The 22,865-nt window shown below is 44.6% G+C and overlaps 1 protein-coding gene across 1 annotated transcript in view; it reads right to left on the bottom strand.

Moving 5' to 3' along the window:
• Positions 1–2,561: 2,561 nt before the first annotated feature.
• Positions 2,562–22,865, bottom strand: part of adamts6 (ADAM metallopeptidase with thrombospondin type 1 motif, 6) — a 65,357-nt gene continuing 45,053 nt past the window's right edge. The window contains exons 16-24 of the mRNA XM_083567478.1: positions 21,721–21,844; positions 19,938–20,018; positions 16,532–16,695; positions 14,570–14,708; positions 9,735–9,864; positions 8,912–9,116; positions 7,983–8,159; positions 6,875–7,031; positions 2,562–5,364 (exon numbers count right to left, since the gene is read on the bottom strand). Of these exons, the coding sequence (XP_083423604.1) occupies positions 5,255–5,364; positions 6,875–7,031; positions 7,983–8,159; positions 8,912–9,116; positions 9,735–9,864; positions 14,570–14,708; positions 16,532–16,695; positions 19,938–20,018; positions 21,721–21,844 (1,287 nt within the window). The 3' untranslated portion in view covers positions 2,562–5,254. The remainder of the gene's footprint in view (positions 5,365–6,874; positions 7,032–7,982; positions 8,160–8,911; positions 9,117–9,734; positions 9,865–14,569; positions 14,709–16,531; positions 16,696–19,937; positions 20,019–21,720; positions 21,845–22,865) is intronic.

Consider the following 22,865-nt stretch of genomic DNA (forward strand, 5'->3'; position numbering starts at 1 on the left):
CTTAAGTGGTGTTGCTGTGTTCAGGTCCTCAAGGCCTGGAAACATCAACGTCCTGATTCACAAAGTGTACACTACATATAGGAACCACTGATCCAATAAATAGCACAGTCTGAAGACCTTTTCACACTTCTAATTCCAGAAGCTCAAGTTCACAACTAATTCAGAACTTCATGGGTTTTACTCTTTTGTTAGAGGGGCAGCAGGGTTTCAGCCTCATGCTGTTGAAATGGCAGCAGGGTTTCAGCCTCATGCTGAAATGGCAGCAGGGTTTCAACCTCATGCTGAAGCTCCTTTACTGCTGATGATAACTAGGCTTTGTGGAGTTGACTGTGGTTATCTGTTGGGTGTTTTCTTGCACAAGCGTGTGAATATGAGGGTCATTTCGGATTTGTTGTATGAATTCTGGTGAAGCATCAATACCTGATCCTTTTGTAAAGAGTGTTATGATTCCCTCACTGATCATCTCAGGATGGATATCAGCCATGAAGGTCAACACAAACTCTACCTAAAACCTGGACCCTGAGCCTGTTACTATAAAACACTGCACCAGGCTTCTCCTGGCATCTCTCAGCAGGTGTGAGTGTGTTGATGTTTCTGAATGCTCTCCTCAGTCTAAACTCCAGTGTTGCTAAATAATGCTGGTGTTCGGTTTGCAGTTGCAGCCACAACAGACTGAACGCCAGCGTGAAGCTCTTGGCAGTGTGGAGTTCATGCTTTTAGGGTGAGATCTTCGTGCAGATTCCAGTTTGGCTGCACAGACAGCACATTTGGATGGTTTGTGTTCTGGGCATGGATGTGTGTTGTGTTTAAGCAATGTGTTGGCACTGTAACCCCATGGAGACATGTCCTTACTGACTAATCAAAGAAACACAGCGAGAATCCAGAACATCTCATTTTTCCAGTTGTTGTAAATAAAAGTGTAAAGGTTTGTCCCCCGACAGTTTTTTCACGAAAGCAGACTTTTTTTTTTCCACGTTGTTTTCACAGCGTCTCGAGTGAATGTGTCCTTTGTTCCTCTGCATGACTTTAGAGATAAACATCAGCTTGAGTGCAGAACACAAGCCATATCTAAACCTGTTTGATGGCATCTGTTTTCTGGAGCATCTCATCGCAGCCTGAAAATCTCCCCGCATGTGTTTTGATGTCGATTAGGGACACCGACGTCCCGTCCGGCGCTGAGTTTACAACAGCTAATCTGTTGACATCTGTTTACAAAGCTGTAGCAGAGATAGCTAACATGTCTCTCATTTTTGTGAGGCTTTTCCTCAAAACACTGCTAAGGCCAAAGGCAGGCCAGGACGCCTTACATAGCCTCGTTATTCCCTCTGACGTCTAAACGCATGGCTAGAGTTTACAGAGAGATAAAGAGAGGAGTGGTTTCAGGCCCAGTCCCTCAGGTCTCTCTCTCCGTCTTTATTGTGGCTGCGCTGGAGAGTCGACGTGTAAACATAGGAATCACGGATGACAGTTGAAGGCCAACTGCTGCAGCGTCGTGAACCCTCTCACCTTCTTTATGCTTCCATTTATATAATTTTTATTCTTTTCATTGTTCCTTCTTGAATTTGATTTATTGACCTTTAAGCTGATCTTCATCTTCAGGGAAGAGGGCAAAGTCCGCAGAAGCCAAATCTGGAGAGTAGGGTGAGTGCAGAAGTGACCTCATGTTGTTTCACGTGTGAGGAGCTCAGTGACAGGGTGCGCACGTGGTCAGAATAGCGCCAGTTGCACGGCTCTGGATGAACACAGGATGTCTTTTATCACACTGACATGAAAGTTGGTGCTCCCTGTGACTGCGCATGCAGCCTTGTGCTGCCATCTGTTGGTGTGTTACAAAACTAGTCTTGAAACTTTTTGATACCCCCTCGTATATATTTCCTCTCTGATGCATTCATGTGAAGATTCTCACTTTATCTCTTTCATCAAAATAATGTTTTACCTGATGTATTGTTAAAGTCCTGCAGACCACATGACCTTCTCTCGTACCTCAGACTGGACTTATGGAGCTAAAATCCTTTCTCTCTCTCTCTCTCTCTCTCTCTCTCTCTCTCTCTCTCTCTCTCTCTCTCTCTCTCTCTCTCTCTCTGTCTGTAGAGTTACACGTTTCTGAAATACCAGCAATCCTGATTCCTTTCTGTTCTCCAGACCTTCCTGTCATCACTTGGAAGCTCTCTGATGATACTGAGGATGATCCCCATGTTCAGCTTGAAGAGCGGTGAGATAACTGTGGATGGAAAACACTTAAAGACTCAAATCTCCATCAGTGAAAATTTGGTAACTACAACAGACTTCTTAATGAAACAATAATGAGTTTCCTGGTTACAGTCACACCTTCTGACTCTGAAGAACACAATTATAGAGGAGATATGATGAGTAACTATGTGTCTTTCTTTTCATCTCTGGAGGATGATGAGATCTTTGGGGATTTGAATGATTTAGGACATAATCTCTGTAGGACATAATGTCTTGCAGTCACAGACTCTGGAGAACATGATCTTTGGTAGACATGATCAAGCCTTGCAGCCACAACATTTAGAGAAAGAACATCTTCATTGCAGCCAAACCCTTTAACATTGCCTTTATTCGGGAGTCATTACATACTGTACGATTCACCAATAATAGTGTACAAGCCAAAGACTCAGACTGTTACGCTTACTGTGGGATTATTGATTCTTTATCTTTTGTAAACTGGTATTTCTTTTTTTTTTTTTTTTAGGACATTCTCTTTGACACACACAACACCTGAACACCAGAACATGCATACAGATGTTCACACACGGGCCACTCGCACCACACCAGCATTTAAAGCACGAACGCGATGATGCTCCTGGAGATTCAAGCTCATTCCTACATCAACAAAAAGGTGAATGGAATAAATTTCACTGCCTTGTTTTTTTCTGTTGTTTACAGTTCGCATGCCGTGAAACGTACGACAAGTGAGACGTGGAAATAAATTAGCATATAATTTACAATCCAAAAATCCGTAACAGTGTACCAACATTTAACACTGAATATAAAATACAAGCAATTTTTCACAAAAAAAAAAAAGAAACTACACGAATGCTCAGTTGTATGGTAGAGGATACGTGATGTGACATTCAGGTCAGAGACACGAGTTCACAGCGATGATGGAGAGAGGAACCGCTTCAGATTTTTTCCTCTGATTCTTTTGGTTTTTTTACCCAGTAAACATTTGGTTCAAGTCTCAGGATTTTTGGTGTCTGGCTGCTCAATGTTCACTCGAGTAAAAGTCCTGGTTTAAACATTAAAAAAAGACAGAACTGTTCTGACGTTGCATCAGTGGCTACAAAAGAGTAGCAGCAGCAAAAAGTGTGTTAGATCATTGAACTGGGCCTGGTCCTGTTTCTCCTCGACCTTTCTCTTTTGGGTGATGAGTGTTTGGAGGGCGGAGTTCAGATGACTCTGGAACCTGTCGTACGACTCGTCGTCATTAGTGTGTGAGGTAAACAAACAACAAACACTGACTGTAAAAAAATCCCATAATCGTCCTCCTTTGACGGTTGGTGAGAAATGAATCTCTTATTAGCACCAGAAGACTGAAAGGATCTGCAGGAATCAAGGCTTCATCTTGAGAAGGTGAGAAGAATAAGGAGGAGGGAACACAACCCTGTTAAACAGTTGTGTGGAATGAGAGAACAAAAGAACGGAGCTCCGTCATCTCCCTACAAACATGTATAATAAAGGAGACATGAGCAGCAGACACCATGTGCCATCTTCTCCATCAACCTTCCTCTCCATCATGGAGCAGGTGGAGATCACATTTTGAGTTTTCCTGCTACAAATGAGTTCATATCTTCTCTTATTACAGCACAAAGTCTTTCAGACCCCAGGCATTTCAAACAGTACAAAGAATATCAAGGAGTTCAACAATCTTTATAAAAAAAACCGGAACGGCTTTCTGTAGGTTCCTCGATGGAGCTGATGGTGCTGGAGTCATATCTGGTGATGTTCAGTGCTGCTTTACTTTCTGATGTGATTTTCAGGCCTCATTCAGGGGACACAAACCACAACATCGGAATATTTGGTCATGTGACTTTTAATCAAATCCAATTAAAAAGGTGGCACCACAGCTGGAACATCTGGAGTCTGAACAGCACCAGGGTTTCCTCGTTACCTTGCTGAGCTCCAGAACCAAAATCCAACTAGTAAACATGATTGTGTGATTATGGAGTTGAGGTTCTAGTGAAGCCGTGTGGAGTTACTGATCCGTAATGTCTTGCGAGTTGAACTACAGGATGTGGACATAATAACCGAAACTCCACACGACTGAATTCAGTTTGATTAAAAAATGACCTTCATGCAGAAGATCTTCGAGTCGACTCGCTTAAGTGATTCACTTCGGCACACAATTCATCTGAGGCGTCTGAGTTAATCTGAATGAGCTTTAACTCCGTATGGATAATGCAGGAAACTCCGTTTCATCTCGCAGCAGTTTTTCTTCGGATAGAATTTACAACAAATCTGTGTATATAATCTACAACATTAACGCTAGATTGATAAAATGGCTAACAGACGCTAACAGACGCTAACTGGAAATGATTATTTTGAAGTTTGTAGCTTTGAGTCTAGACCTGGTGTTAAAGACACGCCCACTGTTATACGATGAACATAAACCGGCCAGTCGTTTCTTTTATTTTGTCCACTTCTGTCAGTTTCAGAAACATTTAAACATGGGATTATATTAGTAAAATTTACTGTGTGTGTGTGTGTGTGTGTGTGTGTGTGTGTGTGTGTGTGTGTGTGTGTGTGTGTGTGTGTGTGAAAACTCTGGGGTATTATTACACAGTTATAAGCTCTTTAGCGGTGCCGCTTCTGCATATGATGTGTCCAGCACTTTGGATTAACGACAGACAGACAGACAGACAGACAGACAGACAGACAGACAGACAGACATTAATAACGATAATAACAATAATAATAATTATTATTATTATAATAAAATAACAATAATGGCCATATTTTTAAGTTCCCACTTCACAGAAGTGAAAATAAAAGTAAAAGGTGTCAGCATGCTGCTGATCAGTGGTATGGGTTCCACAGGGCTGAAAAACATCTCAGGCATGAGTGTGGGTGGGGTGTGTGTGTGTGTGTGTGTGTGTGTGTGTGTGTGTGTGTGTGTGTGTGTGTGTATGAAAGAGAGAGAAAGAGGAAGCAGGTTTGTCCTCCAACCCACGTGGTCGTTGTCTCTCTCGCTCTCTCTCTCTCGCTCTCTCGCTCTCGTCTCTCTGCAGGATCATCAGTGTCCTTGGCAGGTTTTGCAGCACATCTGTCTAAAGTAGGCGCGGCTGCAGAATTTGAACTTCAGCACCAGCGGGCAGTACGCCACCTTGTTTACATCTTTACACTCTAAACAGAAGAAGAGGAGGATTAGTGGAGGATGAAGATTAAAGTCATTGCTTACAGAAGTTTGGACTTTTGCCAGCTGTTGCAGGGTGAAGAGTAACACAGACCCAGGAAGAAGCGTTCTGCCCTATTCCACATTCAGCTGACACACACTCCGATAGGCTATACACACACACACACACACACACACACACACACACACACACACACACACACACACACACACACACACACACACACACACACACACACAGTTGCTCTGTTAAAATCTCTAAAGGACAAAATGACAGAACGAACATGTCTCTGTTTAACTCATTTATTTACTTATATATTTACTGTAGTAGTGGGCGTGGTCAAGTGTAAATGAAGGGCGGAGTCAGAGGGAACAGTGTTGTGTTGCAGCGAACAATGTGGGAGTGATACACCTTCTGTCAGAGAGAGTTTAGTGTGTGTGTTGTGCGAGTTGGTGTGTGTTTGTTTGTGCTGGTGTGTGTTGGTGTGTGTGTGTTGGTGTGTGTGAGAAGACATGGAGTGTTTCAGATGAACTGGTTTGAGAAGAGCCTGAAGCGCTCGGCCTCTGCAGGAGATGAATGTTTGCCAGTCGTCAGATTAAGGTTTATATTTCAGGTGTGTTGGAATCCAGACAGTAATCACAGCATGGGCAGGAGTCCATTTCTCATCCCGCCGCACTCAGGAATGTTCTACTCAGACTCTTCCTCTCTAATGTATGCTGCAGCTCAGATAGTAATTACCAGCTCCTATAAATCTCCAACGCCTTCTCCCCGGGGACGTGCTGCACTCCAAAGTACTCTTAGTACTGTTGGGCTCAGCTTTATTCTCCACTTGAGTCCACCTGATCTCAGCTTGGACTGCACATATCTCTAGGACAGTTCTGATCTTCCTGATGTTTGTGTGTTCTGGGTTTAATCAGAAATAAACTCCACTGAACACCTATAAACACTTGTTCCCTCACCTGCCTCTCTCTCTTTTCTCACTCTTATGGATCTGAGAACCTGAACTGCCATATCACCATCAAAAGCTCTCCTCGAAAGAACATGTAAAGTTTCCTTCACTGCTTTTCATGAAAGCGAATTTAACCAATTTAACTCTAAATGTGATTAGAATCCAGATCTGATCTAATCTATCTAACAGACTGGAAGTGTTATTACATCATAAACCACAACAGCCAATCAGAGCTCCTGTATGCAAATGAAAGATGAGACTGGAATCAGAACTGTGCATGTTTATTAAAGGGGTTTCTATAAAAGGTTCTCAGACTGTTAATAGTTCTAGTGTTCTACACGTGTGGAAACAGCAATCAACTTTATTTTATTTAATTATTTAAACCTTTATCATTTATATTGTAGGTTAAATGGATAAAAAGCATTTGTTTTCTGGTCTCCTGAAGAAGCTCAAAGGAAAACCAGATGGACTAAATGAAATACTTCATCATTTTGCTCTGGTTTTATTATAAAGTAATGTGATGGTCATTGTAGAAGATCTTGATACTCACCGTCACCATTAGCGATTGGTGTGGCATCACATTTACTCTCACACGGCTGTAACGTGCTGGGACGCAGAGTCTCAGGGCAATCGCTAGACGGCTGTCCGGTGTAGGACAAACACTGCACTGTCCGCATCTGCTGTCCCAAACCACACTGTGCTGAACACTACACACACACACACACACACACACACACACACACACACACACACACACACACAAACACAACACAGAATTTGTAACTGTAAACACTGCTAGTCCTATAGGCAGCCTGCTTGTAAACTCTGAAGGCTTTATGAACTTTATTAATTATGAGGATGAGTGGATAAGAGGATGAGTGGGTGAGGGGATAAAAGGGTGAGAGGATGAGTGGGTGAGGGGATGAGGGGATGAGAGGATGAGTGGGTGAAAGGGTGAGAGGATGAGTGTTGAGGAGGTGAGAGGATGAGAGGGTGAATGGATAAGGGGGTAAGAGGATGAGTGGATGAGAGGGTGAATGGATGAGTGGTGAGTGGATGAGAGGATGAGTGGGTGAGGGGATAAGTGGATGAGAGTATGAGTGGGTGAGTGGATGAGTGGGTGAGTGGATGAGGGGATGAGAGGATGAGTGGATGAGAGGATGAATGGGTGAAGGGATGAGTGGATAAAAGGGTGAGAGGATGAGTGGGTGAGGGGAGGAGGGGATGAGTGGGTGAAAGGGTGAGAGGATGAGTGTTGAGGGGGTGAGAGGATGAGGGGGTGAATGGATGAGGGGGTAAGAGGATGAGTGGATGAGAGGATGAGAGGGTGAATGGATGAGTGTTGAGGGGATGAGAGGACGAGTGGATGAGGGATGAGTGGGTGAGGGGATGAGTGTATGAGAGGATGAGTGGATGAGAGGGTGAGTGGATGAGAGGATGTGGACAAAGATTAGAGACGACTTCTGATTTTTCCAGTTGCCTCCTCACTGTGAGCCAACGGAAAAAACGAGCCGTTGCTCAGTAACCAAAAACACACACACACACACACACACACACACACTCAGGGTCACAGTACGAGAGAGAGAGAGAGAGAGAGAGAGAGACTGGTATGAGTGGTGGATGGGGATAGGTATTAGAACATAGCCCCATGTGCGTACCTGCCCCCACTCTCCAGGGATCCAGCGTGGAGGAGGACAGCGACCAAGACTGCAGCGGATCCTTACCGGGGGCTTGATGAGCTCCGAACACAGCACCGGGGGAAACGTTTTACTCTGATCACTGCTCTTACACAACACGATGCGGTGTTTAAACCCGTGGCCACACTTTGGAGTGCACTACACACACACACACACACACACACACACACACACACACACACACACACACACACACACACAGAGAAAAACAAGGCATTTTTAATCAATAGAATCTTTACAGCTTTTCTTATTATGGTGTGTGGACGGCGTGTGGTGGACAGCGTGTGGTGGACGGCGTGTGGACGGCGTGTGGTGGACGGTGTGTGTGGACGGTGTGTGGACGGCGTGTGGTGGACGGTGTGTGTGGACGACGTGTGTGGACGGCGTGTGGAGGGCGTGTGGTGGACCGTGTGGTGGACCGTGTGTGTGGACGGCGTGTGGACGGCATGTGGACAGCATGTGGACGGCGTGTGTGGACAGCGTGTGGTGGATGGTGTGTGTGGACAGCGTGTGGACGGCGTGTGTGGACGGTGTGCGTGGACAGCGTGTGGTGGACGGCGTGTGGTGGACGGTGTGTGTAGACGGCGTGTGGATGGCGTGTGTGGACGGCGTGTGGTGGACGGCATGTGGACGGCGTGTGTGGACAGCGTGTGGACAGCATGTGGACGGCGTGTGTGGACGGCGTGTGTGGACGGCGTGTGTGGACGGCGTGTGTGGACGGCGTGTGGTGGACGGTGTGTGTGGACAGCGTGTGGACGGCGTGTGATGGACGGTGCACGGACTGGACTACATGTGAACTAAAGCTGGACTGCGTGTGGATTATATTTGGATTGTAATGCATTTATATTCTGTTTCTCCTCTGGAGAAGAAACCCAACCTGACGTTCTCACCTCAGACCAATCCAGAGGAACCCACTGTGGAGGACAGGACTGATTGTTGCAGCTCTCGTGTTCCATTGGTCGGTGTGTCAGGCAGTGAACGTCCTCCAGGTTCTCCTCATCCACAGGGCTGATTTTCCGGATACAGAGAACCGTGCGCATCCTCGTCCCTCCATCACATGACTTACTGCAGTCTGACCAGTCACCGATAAACCACCTAAAGCACACATCATCAATCATCTCAGATCTAGAACCTTCATCTAGGTACAGTTTAGACCTCCTTATTTTACAGCTCTCCAAAGTGTCTGAGTGAATGGATATAAGAGTTTAAAGAAGGCCTCCTCAAGAACCCTGTGGAAGATCTGAAGGCTCTTCATTAACGCTCACAAAACCACAGATAAAATCTGTACTGGACTTTCAGAACTGAGATGATCCGGATTAAACACTATTATTAATTAAACCTGGTTAATGATTTATAATTAAATTAAACATCACAATTTGTAATTCCTGAGAAGGTTAGGACAAGAACACAGAGCTGTCAGAGATGTGGAGTTTGGTCTGAGGTTCTCTGAGGAACCTGGAGGTTGCTGGAACTGTGTTTAGTGCAAAAGCAGGAAAGGAGGGAATCGTTCTGAACTCTGCAATTAGTCACAAGCTGGAATGGCAGAATTATTATTATTATTATTATTATTATTATTATTATTATTATTATTATTATAGATAAGCAGTGGTTGTGTTCTGCTGAATCTGGAGACCAGCATGCGAAAGATCTCAGTAGAATTCCAAACTGACCACAGGATGAATTTCTTTCTAAGCGAATTCCTCCAGTACTCACTCAGGTGGACACGGTTCCGTACTGCAGGGTCTCTGGTTCTCCGGTGGTTTTCCATCAGGGTCACAGTAGCTGTTCTGGACCAGTGAGTTATCATCCTGCCTTTTGCAGACCACTTCCTGCTTCTGAGAGCCTGCAAACACAGTGAAATATTCAGAATGATCTTTTTTTGCTATATGTGATGAGTTGCACGGTGTGTCGGTGATAAACAAATATGAAAAACTATAAAACCCTGTAGAGAAATAAAGTAATAATAAAGATGAAAAGGTTCTTCAGGGTTTACAGTTGCACTGGATGTAAAGTGAAGGAAATAATAACGTAAGTGTGGCAGTGAAATGATCTTCTAGTCCTTGTTGATTGTGTTCATGTAAAACGTGAAATCACATTCACATCAGATCTGTATCCATCTTTTCGCCCTGAATTCTGTCACGACTCGATCAAGCGTCACGTGAACGTCAGTGTGGAAGCGCTGAAAACACCGACTGAGCCCTCAGACGTATACTGTTCCCCTCAGCGGTATTTCTAGGTGTGTAAATGGCGGGGTTTTTTAAGTGAGTGTGTTTCTGAATGACTTTTACAGAGAGGCCCTTCTTTTTTTTGGCTCTTGATGGCGAGATCAGTGCGGTGAGACGCCGAGCCAAAGCTGCTCTGTGTGCACCACACACCACCGACCGAACCATCAGTGCTGCAGCCTGCAGAACCAGAACCTCCGGAGGAAAAATACAAAAAGCTCAAGTTCAACCTGCTGAATGCCAAATCCAGCACCATGAGAGAGAGAGAGAGAGAGAGAAGGAGAGAGAAGGAGAGAGAGAGAGAGAAGGAGAGAGAGAGAGAGAAGGAGAGAGAAGGAGAGAGAGAGAGAGAGAGAGAGAGAAGGAGAGAGAGAGAGAGAAGGAGAGAGAGAGAGAGAGAGAGAGAAGGAGAGAGAGAGAGAGAGAGAGAGAGAGAGAGAGAGAGAGAGAGAGACTTGACTTTTAAGTGCCCTTTATTTCAAAACATTAATTTTTATCACGTGAAAAAACACGTGAGCCCTGTAGCCCTATTGGCCTATTAGAAAGTTCATTATGCATATCTTTTCTTTTTATACTAGTTTTCTGTTAGGATTTGGTCAAACCTCACTATCCATTCTCTTAATGTGCTAAACTAAATTAGCTCTAACCTCTCACATCTCAAAAAGAGGTGGTCTAACGTCTCCTCCCTCCCACACAGTGGGCATGTTGTAGCGATGGTTTGTGGCCACGGCCATGTGTATGATCCTCCACTGCAGATCAGCTTCTCCACAGAAGTCCATCAGGTGAGGCATCTTGAAGGATAGTATTTCTCCATTCACTTCTGGTTGCTCAGTGGCTGAAAAGATGGATAGAGGGGGGGAGTGTTGCCAGTCCTCTCCAGAACCCCGTTCTCGTGCCTCCTTAAATTCCAGAGCCAGCGCTAGGATCAGCTCTCCCAGCATTCCCTGCAGCAGTTGGTGGGATTGGATTTTTGTCTGTTCCCCAAATGTGGTGTTAGATTTCCATGTTTCTCCAGTCCTCAGGTCTCTAAGCTTTGTAAGTCCGGCTCTTTGAAGGAGCTGACGAAAGCTCCCCAAACTCAGAATCCTTGCAGGAATCAGTGGGTTGCTGAACCAGGGTTCTTGATTCACGCAGTAGCATGGCTGGTTTCCTGTTCTGTTTATTTTTAGGTAAAGGACAGGTGCTCCATTCCAGAACAAATCCACTATCCTCCTCTGAATCTCTCTGACTATTGTTTCTGGTGCTTTGAGGGCTGTGAACTTGTGCCACAGCATCGAGGCAACCAAATTGTTGGCGACCAGCACCCTCCCCTGTAGGATATCTGGGGCAGGACCCAAGTCCATTAGACACCTTCTCCACCAGTCCCTCCCAGTTGTTTTGAATGTATTCCTTTTCTCCTCGGTAGATTCTCAGGTATTTAAGGCCTGTTTTATCCCACTGTAATTTTTCCAGGCGTTTTGTAGTTTCTTTTCCTCGCCACTGACTTGCAAGAAAACGTTCACATTTTCATTTCTTGAGGTGACGTAGTCACGCTGCCATCACAACGTTTTGGTGCAGCATTTGATTGTGTCATCAGATTTTCCGTTTCAGGCTGAAGAAGTAGGAGTTTGGGGCATCGATGTCTTTGATGTTTGAGATGTGTGGTCTGACGAGGGCTCCCTTGGCCTGCTCATGGAGATAAGAGCTTAGTGCCTTCTTTGTTTCTAAACAGTTTTTTCCCCTTTCGATTTTAGCCAGTATTTTATTTTCTAGGCTTCTTATCTTCCTCTCTAATTCTTCAACACTGCCTTTTATTATTGCATTTGTGTGTGTTGCTGGCAACACGTTTTAATTTGTGCTTTTCCAACCTTCCACCAAATGTTGCTTCTGTAGCAGGTTTAAGTTTAAGCTCCAGTAAGATCTGGGCTTTGCATTGACAGATAAAATAAAATCTATTGTGACTATGTGGTGATCTGAAAAACCACTGGAATAAATAAGATCAGATATTCCTTTATTCTTCCCACAGTGGCGACATTTCTGTAGATAAATAAGACTTTAAAATGTTTCTGTCGGTTTCTGTAATATAAACTCTATCTGATGTTGGTTTTATTCATGTGTATTGTTTTACTCATTGGTTCTTTTCTCTCCATGGATCTATAAATCCATGTTTTAATTATTTCATTTAAAACTACAGAAGATTGGATGTGTGGTTCTTCTGCGTTCCTGTCCTCTGTAGGATCTATAGTGCAGTTCCAGTCTCCACCCATGACTACATTGTTATGTAGTCGCTCTGCTCTGCTCTGTTCTGTTCAGCTCTGTTCTGTTCCGCTCTGTTCCGCTCTGCTCTGCTCTGTTCCGCTCTGCTCTGTTCTGTTCTGTTCTGTTCTGTTCAGCTCTGTTCTGTTCCGCTCTGTTCCGCTCTGCTCCGTTCTGTTCTGCTCTGTTCTGCTCTGTTCTGCTCTGTTCTGTTCTGCTCTGCTCTGCTCTGTTCTGTTCCGCTCTGTTCCGCTCTGCTCCGTTCTGCTCTGTTCTGCTCTGTTCTGCTCTGCTCTGTTCTGCTCTGTTCTGCTCTGTTCTGCTCTGCTCTGTTCTGTTATGCTCTGCTCTGTTATGCTCTGCTCTGTTCTGCTCTGCTCTGTTCTGCTCTGCTCAGCTCTGCTCTGCTCTGTTATGCTCTGTTCTGCTCTGCTCTGTTATGCTCTGCTCTGTTCTGCTCTGCTCTGTTCTGCTCTGCTCTGTTCTGCTCTGCTCAGCTCTGTTCTGCTCTGCTCTGCTCTGTTCTGCTCTGCTCTGTTCTGCTCTGCTCTGTTCTGCTCTGTTCTGCTCTGTTCTGCTCTGCTCTGTTCTGCTCAGCTCTGTTCTGCTCTGCTCTTTTCTGCTCTGCTCTGTTCTGCTCTGCTCTGCTCTGCTCTGTTCTGCTCTGCTCTGCTCTGTTCTGCTCTGTTCTGCTCTGCTCAGCTCTGTTCTGCTCTGCTCAGCTCTGTTCTGCTCTGCTCAGCTCTGTTCTGCTCTGCTCTGTTCTGCTCTGCTCAGCTCTGTTCTGCTCTTCTCTGTTCTGCTCTGCTCTGTTCTGCTCTGCTCAGCTCTGTTCTGCTCTGTTCTTCTCTGCTCTGCTCTGCTCTGTTCTTCTCTGCTCTGCTCTGCTCTGCCTCAGTGCTTTTGCTGATGGGTTTTGAAATTAAAATTTGTTTCTCCAGCACTGAAATTTGACCTAAAGAAGAGTTGTTCTTCCACCTCATCCCCCATTCCCCAGCCTGTTTCTTTCTATCCCTCCCCCATTAATGTTTAAAGTGCAGACTCTTAACTTATCCATGTAGAGAAGATGAAAGAGGAAGAAGAGCAGATGAGGACGCCTATAGTAAGAGAGAGAAACAATCCTTGTGACGTGATCTAGTCAGTTTTTATTAGTTTTTTTGTTTCTTTTTTCTAAGAGTCATTCTTTTTTTTTCCTTTTCTTTGCCTTGTTGCCATTTTTCATAAGCGAAAGCTGCTTTTTTTGCTTAGTTGCGCCAAAGTGCCGTTATTTTTTTGCTGTAGATACACGAAATTTGTCTGGATCTGGAAAGTAGTCAGATACTTCCACAGATTCTCCAAAAGCCTCTAGAAAGTTATTGATATTATCTAGTGTGTTTGTTGAGGGGGTTCCGGTGTTTTTTTTCTTTGCAGCAACAACGATGTTCTCCGTCTCCTCCTCCTCATATTCGCTATCTACTTTTCTGTGTAGCATCTTCTTCATCATCCATGTCCATTTCTATTACCTCCAAATCAGGTTCACCGTCTATACTGGCTTCTTCTGCAACTCTTCTAATGTTCTCTCCAAGCATTTTATTACTCTTCTTTGCATTAACAGCATTCTCCAGGATCCTGCCTGTTCTCTTTAGCTGTGCTGCTTCACCTGCTGTTATTTTTCATCTGATTATTAACAGTATCTCCTGCCGCTGACCCCATGTCTTCTATTTCCACATTATTGTCCTCTGTTGTTACATTTTTACTGTCCACCAGTGTGGCTCCACCTCGATTTCTCTCCATCACATCACTGCTCTGGGTTTCTCTCCTGAGCCCTTCTTCAGCTATACCGTGCTCCAGTGTCTCTTATACATGCAGGTTGAGCATCACTGATGCCTCCTGCCTGCTGCTCCACAGCACTGACCCCAGCACTGCTCTCTGGAACAGACTCAGCAGCAGCTTGAGCAGTAGCCACGCCCCCTGCATTCCCCCCAGTTCTTGATTCTCCAGGAGGTCAGGGTTTCAATTTCAAGTTGCAGGTGAACAGGTAAACAATGCACCTCTGTGTATGTGTGTGTGTGTGTGTGTGTGTGTGTGTGTGTGTGTGTGTGTGTGTGTCACCTCCTGCACAGGTGGCTGAACACTCAGACCAGGGTAGATGTTGCCAGGTGAAGCCCACGTCATTGTCTCCGCTGCCCGTGCGCGGGATCGGAACATTAAACTTGTACCTGATTCCTGGGTTCTGTTCCTGCAGTAGAACCTGCAAACAAATTTTCCATATCAGCACAGGTCTGAGATCAGCCTAAACACTTTACACTACACTTCCCATAAACACACACTTCCCTGTGTGTACACTCCTGAGTCAGGAGGTGGTGATGAGTTCTCAGCTCTGATGGTACTGCGCTTTATATTCATGTGCAACAGTGAAGTTTGCAGAGAGAAACTGTGTATTTATTTAACACTAATGGAAGGAGTCTCCAGTATCAGTGCTCTGTAACAGGAAGCTGTGTTCTATCTTCAGGACAGAGGAGTTTACATTCTATATGGGTTTCTGACTAACAGAATAAAGCACATAGTCTTATTAACTGTAAAAGAGAGAGAGAGAGAGAGAGAGAGAGAGAGAGAGAGAGAGAGAGAGAGAGAGAGAGAGAGAGAGATAGGGGGGGGTGTTTATAGCTGCTATAATGTGATTGACAACAGGAACTCACTCACTTCATAAACATTAAAAATTTACCAATACACCACCCCCAGACACCCCACCCACACAACCACACCACCCCCAAACATCCCACTTACACAACCACTCCTCCCCCAAACACCCCACCCACACAACCACTCCTCCCCCAAAGACCCCACCCACACAACCACACCACCCCCAAACACCCCACTCACACAACCACTCCTCCCCCAAACACCCCACCCACACAACCACACCACCCCCAGACACCCCACTCACACAACCACTCCTCCCCCAAACACCCCACCCACACAACCACACCACCCCCAAACACCCCACCCACACAACCACTCCTCCCCCAAACACCCCACCCACACAACCACTCCTCCCCCAAACACCCCACCCACACAACCACACCACCCCCAAACACCCCACCCACACAACCACACCACCCCCAAACACCCCACCCACATAACCACTCCTTCCCCAAACACCTCATTCTACCACTCCACCCACACTACTCCACCTCTCAAGTCACTGCTTAAGTGTTTCATCATCATCATCATCATCATCACTGTGGTGGGAATATAAACAATATAAAATATATACAAAATAATAAAATCTGCTTTGTGTCACTACAGAAACCACAGACTGGAGGAATTTGTGTGTGTTTACTGGTTGTTTGTTAGAACTAAACACACACACACACACACACACACACACACACACACACACACACACACACACACACACACACACACAGAGGGCGGTGTGAGGAGGTGTTTTAAACGCTCTCTGTTTGAAATTGTCTGGCTCTCTCTCTAAATAAAGTCCACATCTGTGCACAAACCTCACTTGAACTCAAGCTCGTGGTTTTAACAGCTATATATGTGTGTGTGCACAGAAAACCTCTGTCTGGTTAAACACACACACACACACACACACATTAGTGTGTAGAATGCAGAGTGTGTGTGTTTCATGCTGAAAGCTTCTACTTCTCACTTTTTTTTTTGTCTGGACCGAAATACTAAATACCAAAAAAAAAATACAACACACATACACACACATACTGAAACATGCTGTTTGTGTATGTGTGTGCGAAAAATCATCCCTGTATCGTCTCTCTCACACACACACACACACACACACACACACACACACACACACACACACACACACACACACACACCACATAGTTTTACTTAAAGCAAGTAGACTCTCCCCATACAAGTTACATAAACACGTTTCTCAAACTGAAAACTTCACTACATCATCGCTTCGGATCAGGATCAAGAACTTTCCAGCTCTGATTTGTAAATAAGTTTTAGACCCCTGCATTTATCATTATTATTATTGCTGATGTTACTGTACATACTTCATCCGATTAACTCTTATAAACTGCATACCATAATCACCAGGTTCTCTGTGGTGGCCCCGAGAGCCTCCAGAGACTCCACCTCATCTGTGGGTCTCTTGTAGTGGAATGCCGTTCCTGCAACGTCAAACTTGCGAGGCCAGTCTATGGTCCATGCACCATTGATGTAATAATCATTTCCCTCTGATTTTAAAGCTGTGTGAGAGTTAAAGGAAAAGACGATGGGTTAAAACACAGACAGACATATCCCAGACAGACATATCTGTGATACACAGGTCCCCGATAGACAGGTCCCAGGCTGACAGGCTCATGATAGACAGGTCCTAGATAGACAGGGCTGTGATTGACAGATCTTAGACAGATAGATCCTAGACAGACAGGTCTGTGATAGACAAGTCCGACATAGACAGATTCCAGGCATACAGGCCTGTGATAGACAGTTCCCAGACAGTTCTGAGATAGACATGTCCCAGACAGATGAATCCCAGACAAACTGGTCCCCGATAAACAGGTCCCAGACAGACAGTTCTGAGAAAGACAGGTCTAAGATAGCCAGGTCCCAGACAGACAGGTCCCTGATAGACTCAAAGTGTGCAGTTTTTACCCTTCACACGTTATGTAACTCTGATTGGAGAGGAACTGCACAGGAACTCTGAAACTGAAATCCATACAAACCCATAGCAGGCACTGTGAGGACCTGAGTCTCTAAACTATTGAGTCAGAATCAGAAATAGTTCAGGCAATAGTTCACCAAGTAGAGCTTCTTTATTCTACTTTCAGTTTGGCCCTGGAACTTTCCTTTCCAGTACTCACACCGGGGCTCACCCACACTCTTACAGTTCTGGACACCTTTCCTTGTTGTACACCTGTCTCACTCAGGGATCGGCCTGTCTTTCCTCGGCATCCGCCCATTTTACTCAGGGATCGGCCTGTCTTTCCTCTGCGTCCACCCGTCTTACTCGGGGATCGGCCAGTCTTTCCTCTGCATCTGCCCGTCTCACACAAGGATCGGCCTGTCTTTCCTCGTTGTACGCCCGTCTCACTCGGGGATCGGCCAGTCTTTCCTTGGCGTCCTCCCGTCTCACTCGGGGATCGGCCTGTCTATCCTATGTGCCTGTCCGAGCGCCTTCATGGACTGGTACTCCTTTCTCTCTGCATCTGCCCATGCTCAGTCACTGTTTGGAGACCCTTCCGCTCTCCTCTGCTTGGTGTCTCTCGCACCCGCTGCCACATTGCAGTAGTGACTAAGTGCTGAGTACTGAGTGCTGATGTGTGTGAGTTCACTGTTGGATCCTTGGTCTGTTCTTCATCCTGTCAGCAGGATAGCAGCGCTGCGGGTCAATACGCTGTTTAGACATCAGCACTGATTTCCACACAGAAGGTGAAGAAAACATCACAAAGAGAGTGTGAAGGGAAAAGATGCTCAGGTATAGTTCTGGAGAAACCCCCACCCCAATCTTAGAACTGGTCCAGCACCGTCGTCAAAGCAAGAGTCTAGTCTCCAGGAACAACACACATCTCCAGATTTTCACTCCTGTCCTGATTAAGATGAAGCTACATTGCCCATGAGCATTCCAGAGGTTCCTTACTCTCCTCGCTCTCGTCTGTATTACGACTCATTTTGGTCCTGTGCCTGTCACTCCATTTAAAAAGGAGATCTTTTTTAGTTACGATAGTTTTACGAGCTCTCGCTGCTGACGCAAGCAAAACTGGAAGAAAAGGAGAACTCACTTTAAGTGATCAGCGCTGCTGGACTGGATCATGACAGATAGAAGAGTTGGAGATGAGCTACACTCGTAAATCAGCTGCAACTTTACTGCAGAAAGTTGGACACAATTTTCACTGTTCTACTTTTAACTTTTATTTAAAAAGTATTGTTTATAGTAAAATGATTATAGGATCATTCATTTAAGCACGTGGAGCAGGAAGACGATTGCTGCAGATGTTTTGCATGTTCTTTTAAGAAACCAGGGGAGCTTTAAGACCAGGGGAGCTTTAAAACAGGAGTTAACAAGCAGAAAGTGTTATTGCATCATTAAACACAACAGCCAATAAGGTTATTGCATGCAAATATTTACATTTTATTTATTTTATTTTTATTTAGAATACTTTATTGATCCCTCAGGGAAATGGTTATTGCTTTGCATATCCCAAAGATGTTAGGAAGCTGTGGTCAGAGTGCAGGGTCAGCCATGATACAGAGGGTTAGGGGCCTTGCTCAAGTGCCTCAAGAGTGGCAGCTTGGTAGATCCCGGGGGTTCAAGCCCACAGACCTTCTGATCAGCAACCCAGAGCCTAAACCAATAACAGCCAAAGCCAAAAGAACATCTACAGAAGCTCTACTGAGACAAACCGGAGAGCACTGTGGAGAAGGTGCTGGATGGAGTTTTCTTCTGAGAGGGTAAGAGTTCCTCTAAGTGTTCTATGTAAGGGTTCTAATGGGTTCTAATGTCTTACTCATCTGGTTGTCTGTTGTAGTTCAAAGAACAATTTAGAATGAATTAAATTTGGTTCTACTTGGAAGCCGTTCTGAAACAGAAAGTATTTTGTTTGGATGTTAAAAGGCTAAAGTCTATTAAGATGAATAAAGGCTCCTCTAGAGGGACAAGCTGAAGAACCATTTAGTGTGTAACATTTTATTTGAATAAATCCATAAAGGCTGTAATTTAAAACAGACAAATGAACTTTCTAGTTTATAAGAAGTTCCTTTAAAGATTCAGAGATTCATTGTAAGAAGTTTTGTAGGTCCTAGTGTAGTCCTAAGAAGGCTCTTTATATAAATCCTTAAACCTGTCAGGATATCAGACTCACCTTAGACTTCTAACATCCGATTAGAAAATAGGTTCCTTTAAGTGGATAAATGTTCTCGTTTTGAAAAAGATTCTCTAAAAACCATTTAGATTTTTATTGTTATTTATTGTTATTTAGATGAAAGTGGTTTTGGTTAAAACAAAGGTTCAGGAGAACATGATCTCCCTCTCAGGTGTGTTTAAAGTTCTAAAGCCCATTGTACAGGTTCTGAAATAAAGCTCTGACGACACCCACATGCACAACTGAACCCAACAACCTGTCAGACCCCCGGCTGCATGAACGTTTGTCCTCCAAACAGCATTCATTGGACTTTGAGTCGATTGTTTTAATCAAATGACGAATCTGTTGAAGTAAAAGACTCCATTCATCCTGCAGCCATGGGGAAAAAAAGAGACGCTGTCTGTCCTTCACATTTACACCTGCAGGGACTTCGGCCAGTAGAACAGGACCACTGCCAGAGTGTGTGTGTGTGTGTGTGTGTGTGTGTGTGTGTGTGTGTGTGTGTGTGTGTGTGTGTGTATATACACCATTTCACAGAACCCTCTGTTCCTCACTTAGTACAGCGTTTGAGGAAGTGACATCTCCATACAGTGATGTTGTGCACTAGAAGCCAACAGAACACTCACCAATGTAGTTCTTCGACATGGCCACCTCCTGGATCTCAATGTGGACAGAACCTTTAGGAATCTGGACCACTTCCATATATCCTAAAAAAAAAAAAAAAAAAAAAAAAAAATTATATATATATATTTACACATTATACATTATTAAAATTCTATTATGATTAATAATTATTAATATTTTACTGAGTGATGGAGATCTTAACCTCCCACTTTCAACTCAACCTCCAGAAGGATTCTCCTAGTGGAACTAACTGAAGAACCCATTCACCATATCAGGATGACTGTTTAATTTTTTTTAGATTATATACAGTAGGTTCTAAACATCTACTAGGGGTCTACTGGGGTATTTTCTAAAAGAAAGTAGAAAGATTTTGAGAACCCTCTGAGCAAAAACGGGTTCCTCAAGAGCTGATGATTTACAGCATTTAGCAGACGCCCTCATCCAGAGCGACATACAGCAGTGCTTTGAGTCTCCAGCAATGAATAAATCTACACTGATACACAAGATTACAAACAAATTAATCCAATTAATTACAAACAAATTAATCCAAATATAACTCTTGAATTTAGATGATTTACAAGGTACTAATTAGGCAATAATTACAGTTTGGTTTCCTGATTAAGTGCTGACACTGGAGACTCCTTCTAAGACATATACAGTAAAAATGATCTATTTTCCCCTTACAGAAAGGATCAGCTGAAAAGGAGACGTTACTATGGAAATGAGAACATAGAGCGAGAGTATGAATATAAACCTGCACTACTGTCAGAGCTGCTGTTTTGGAGAACTAATCACCACCTTCTGACCAATCAGGATCCAGGATTCAGCAGTAACTTTTCTTTATTGTGTAAATGGAGAGAGATGAAAAAAAGGGTAAGAGTTCAGCAGGATAATAAAGTGAGAAGGATTTACAGCAGGGGAAGATTCTCTCTCTCTCTCTCTCTCTCTCTCTCTCTCTCTCTTTCTCTCTCTCTCTCTCTCTCAGAAGATTTACAATCTATACCCTAAATGGAGAAAATGTTCTGGTGTGTATAGAGACACCGCTTAGCCTCTGATCCACATCTTCATCCTCATCTTCACCTTCATGTGAGCGATACGAGATGTGCGATGAGAGTTAATAATCTCGGTGTGCGATGCAGTTAATAATGGTGTATATTGTGTTACTGCTTCTATTTTGACAACTTGTTGCTCGACCAAAAACATACGCTTTATCACCGAGTGACGGAGCATCGGAGAAAAAAGACATGAAAAATGTGGAGTTTGGCGAGCGCGGCGTTCTGGACGCGTGTCAGGAGTCGGAGCCAAAGAAACAGCGCTGACTCGTGCACTCTGCACTCGCTTCAGCAGGAACGTCTGCTGCGGAAAGCGATTAAAAACTTGTCGCGTTTGGCAGGAGTGTGGAGCACTCGGTCTGAGGGGGATCGGAGGAGTACTCTCTTTCACTCCTTCACTCTCTCTCTCTCGCTCTCTCTCTCTCTTTACTCCTTTCATTCCACATCCTGGCTCAGAGGAGATCTCTACGCATGACCGTTTTCTGCACGCTGTATTTTTCAGACTAAACGGCCTTATAGGGGTTGGGGCCGAACCTGAGCAGCGGTTCTGAGCTCCAGCCAGCCCACCCCGCTAATCTGCCTTATAACTCACGGCTTGGAAATGGTTATGACATCACGTGTGTGCTCGGGGAGAGGAGTTAGTCTTGGCTAATCAGTGGCGTTTGGCTAGCAGGTACACAGTTTTTTTGCTGGTGTGATGGTTTCCTGAGAGCTGGTGTTGGTGAACACTGACCTCCTCTGGGTAACGAGTCATTGAACAGGCCTTTAATGGTCTCACACGTGCTGCCGTCTCCTCCACACACACGGCACATGTCCTCTCTGGCGTCCGAGCCCAAGATGTTGTCACAGCCCACATGCTGGAAACACACACACACACACACACACACACACACACGCCTTTAGAACATTCAGAGCGCTGAACAAACACACATGGTGAAGTTTTCTCTTCTGGCTACATTTCTCATCTCAAACAGCAGAATGAGATATTTAAAGATAATAACGAAGGTAATTCCAGAAAGCGTCTATTTACAAAAAAAACTTTAAGGAGACATCGTTTTGAGATTTATTCCTTTCTCCATGGAACACTACCACAAAGGGAATCTCCAGCATGAGCACTAACAGGTTCTCACTGCTCCTGCTGCATTAAATCCTGACTCTGTAGTTTTTTTCCCTGCTGGCTTTCTTCGCCACATAAATGTGACTGTTCTCCAGACTGATGTTTCATGGAGCACAGCTTGCTTCCATCGTCCGTATTAAATGACACCGGCTGCGTGTGTGCATCACTTTTCCAAATATGTGTATGCGGAGTCACCACAAACACACACCGGGACCGGATTCTGTTCTTCATGTCAGCTCATTCTTAACAATTTCCTAATATGCACAAAAAAACCTCCACAGCGCTGCCAGTTCCTTTCATTAAACAAATAATATTGTAAGTGATTTGTGTATCCTGTTAAATTTGGCATGTCGGACTAACAAAACATCCAACAACACAATCAGAACCAGAAGCGTCCTCTTCAAAGAAGAACCTCCTCCTCCACCTCCTTACTTCCATAAAGATCCACTTTCTGAAGGTTTCATGGTGCTGTAGTGAAGACAGGAAGCGCTTGGTTCTGCTTTACTCCACTGTTTCTTCCCAGTTTAAAACACGGGAAATCAGGAGTGAGAGTAGCGATCTATTATCAGAATGAATTAACAGATACGGAGGCAACAACATCTCCAGTTATTATCCACATTCTCCTCTCCATATGAGCACTACCCCCAAGAGACGTCTGAGAAGACGTCTGAGAAAGCCGTCTGAGAAAGCCGTCTGAGAATGCAGTCTGAGAAAGCCGTCTGAGGAAGCCGTCTGAGAAAGCCGTCTGAGAGAGCAGTCTG

Source organism: Silurus aristotelis (genome assembly GCF_946808225.1).
Source record: "Silurus aristotelis genome assembly, chromosome: 18".
Lineage (NCBI taxonomy): Eukaryota > Metazoa > Chordata > Actinopteri > Siluriformes > Siluridae > Silurus > Silurus aristotelis.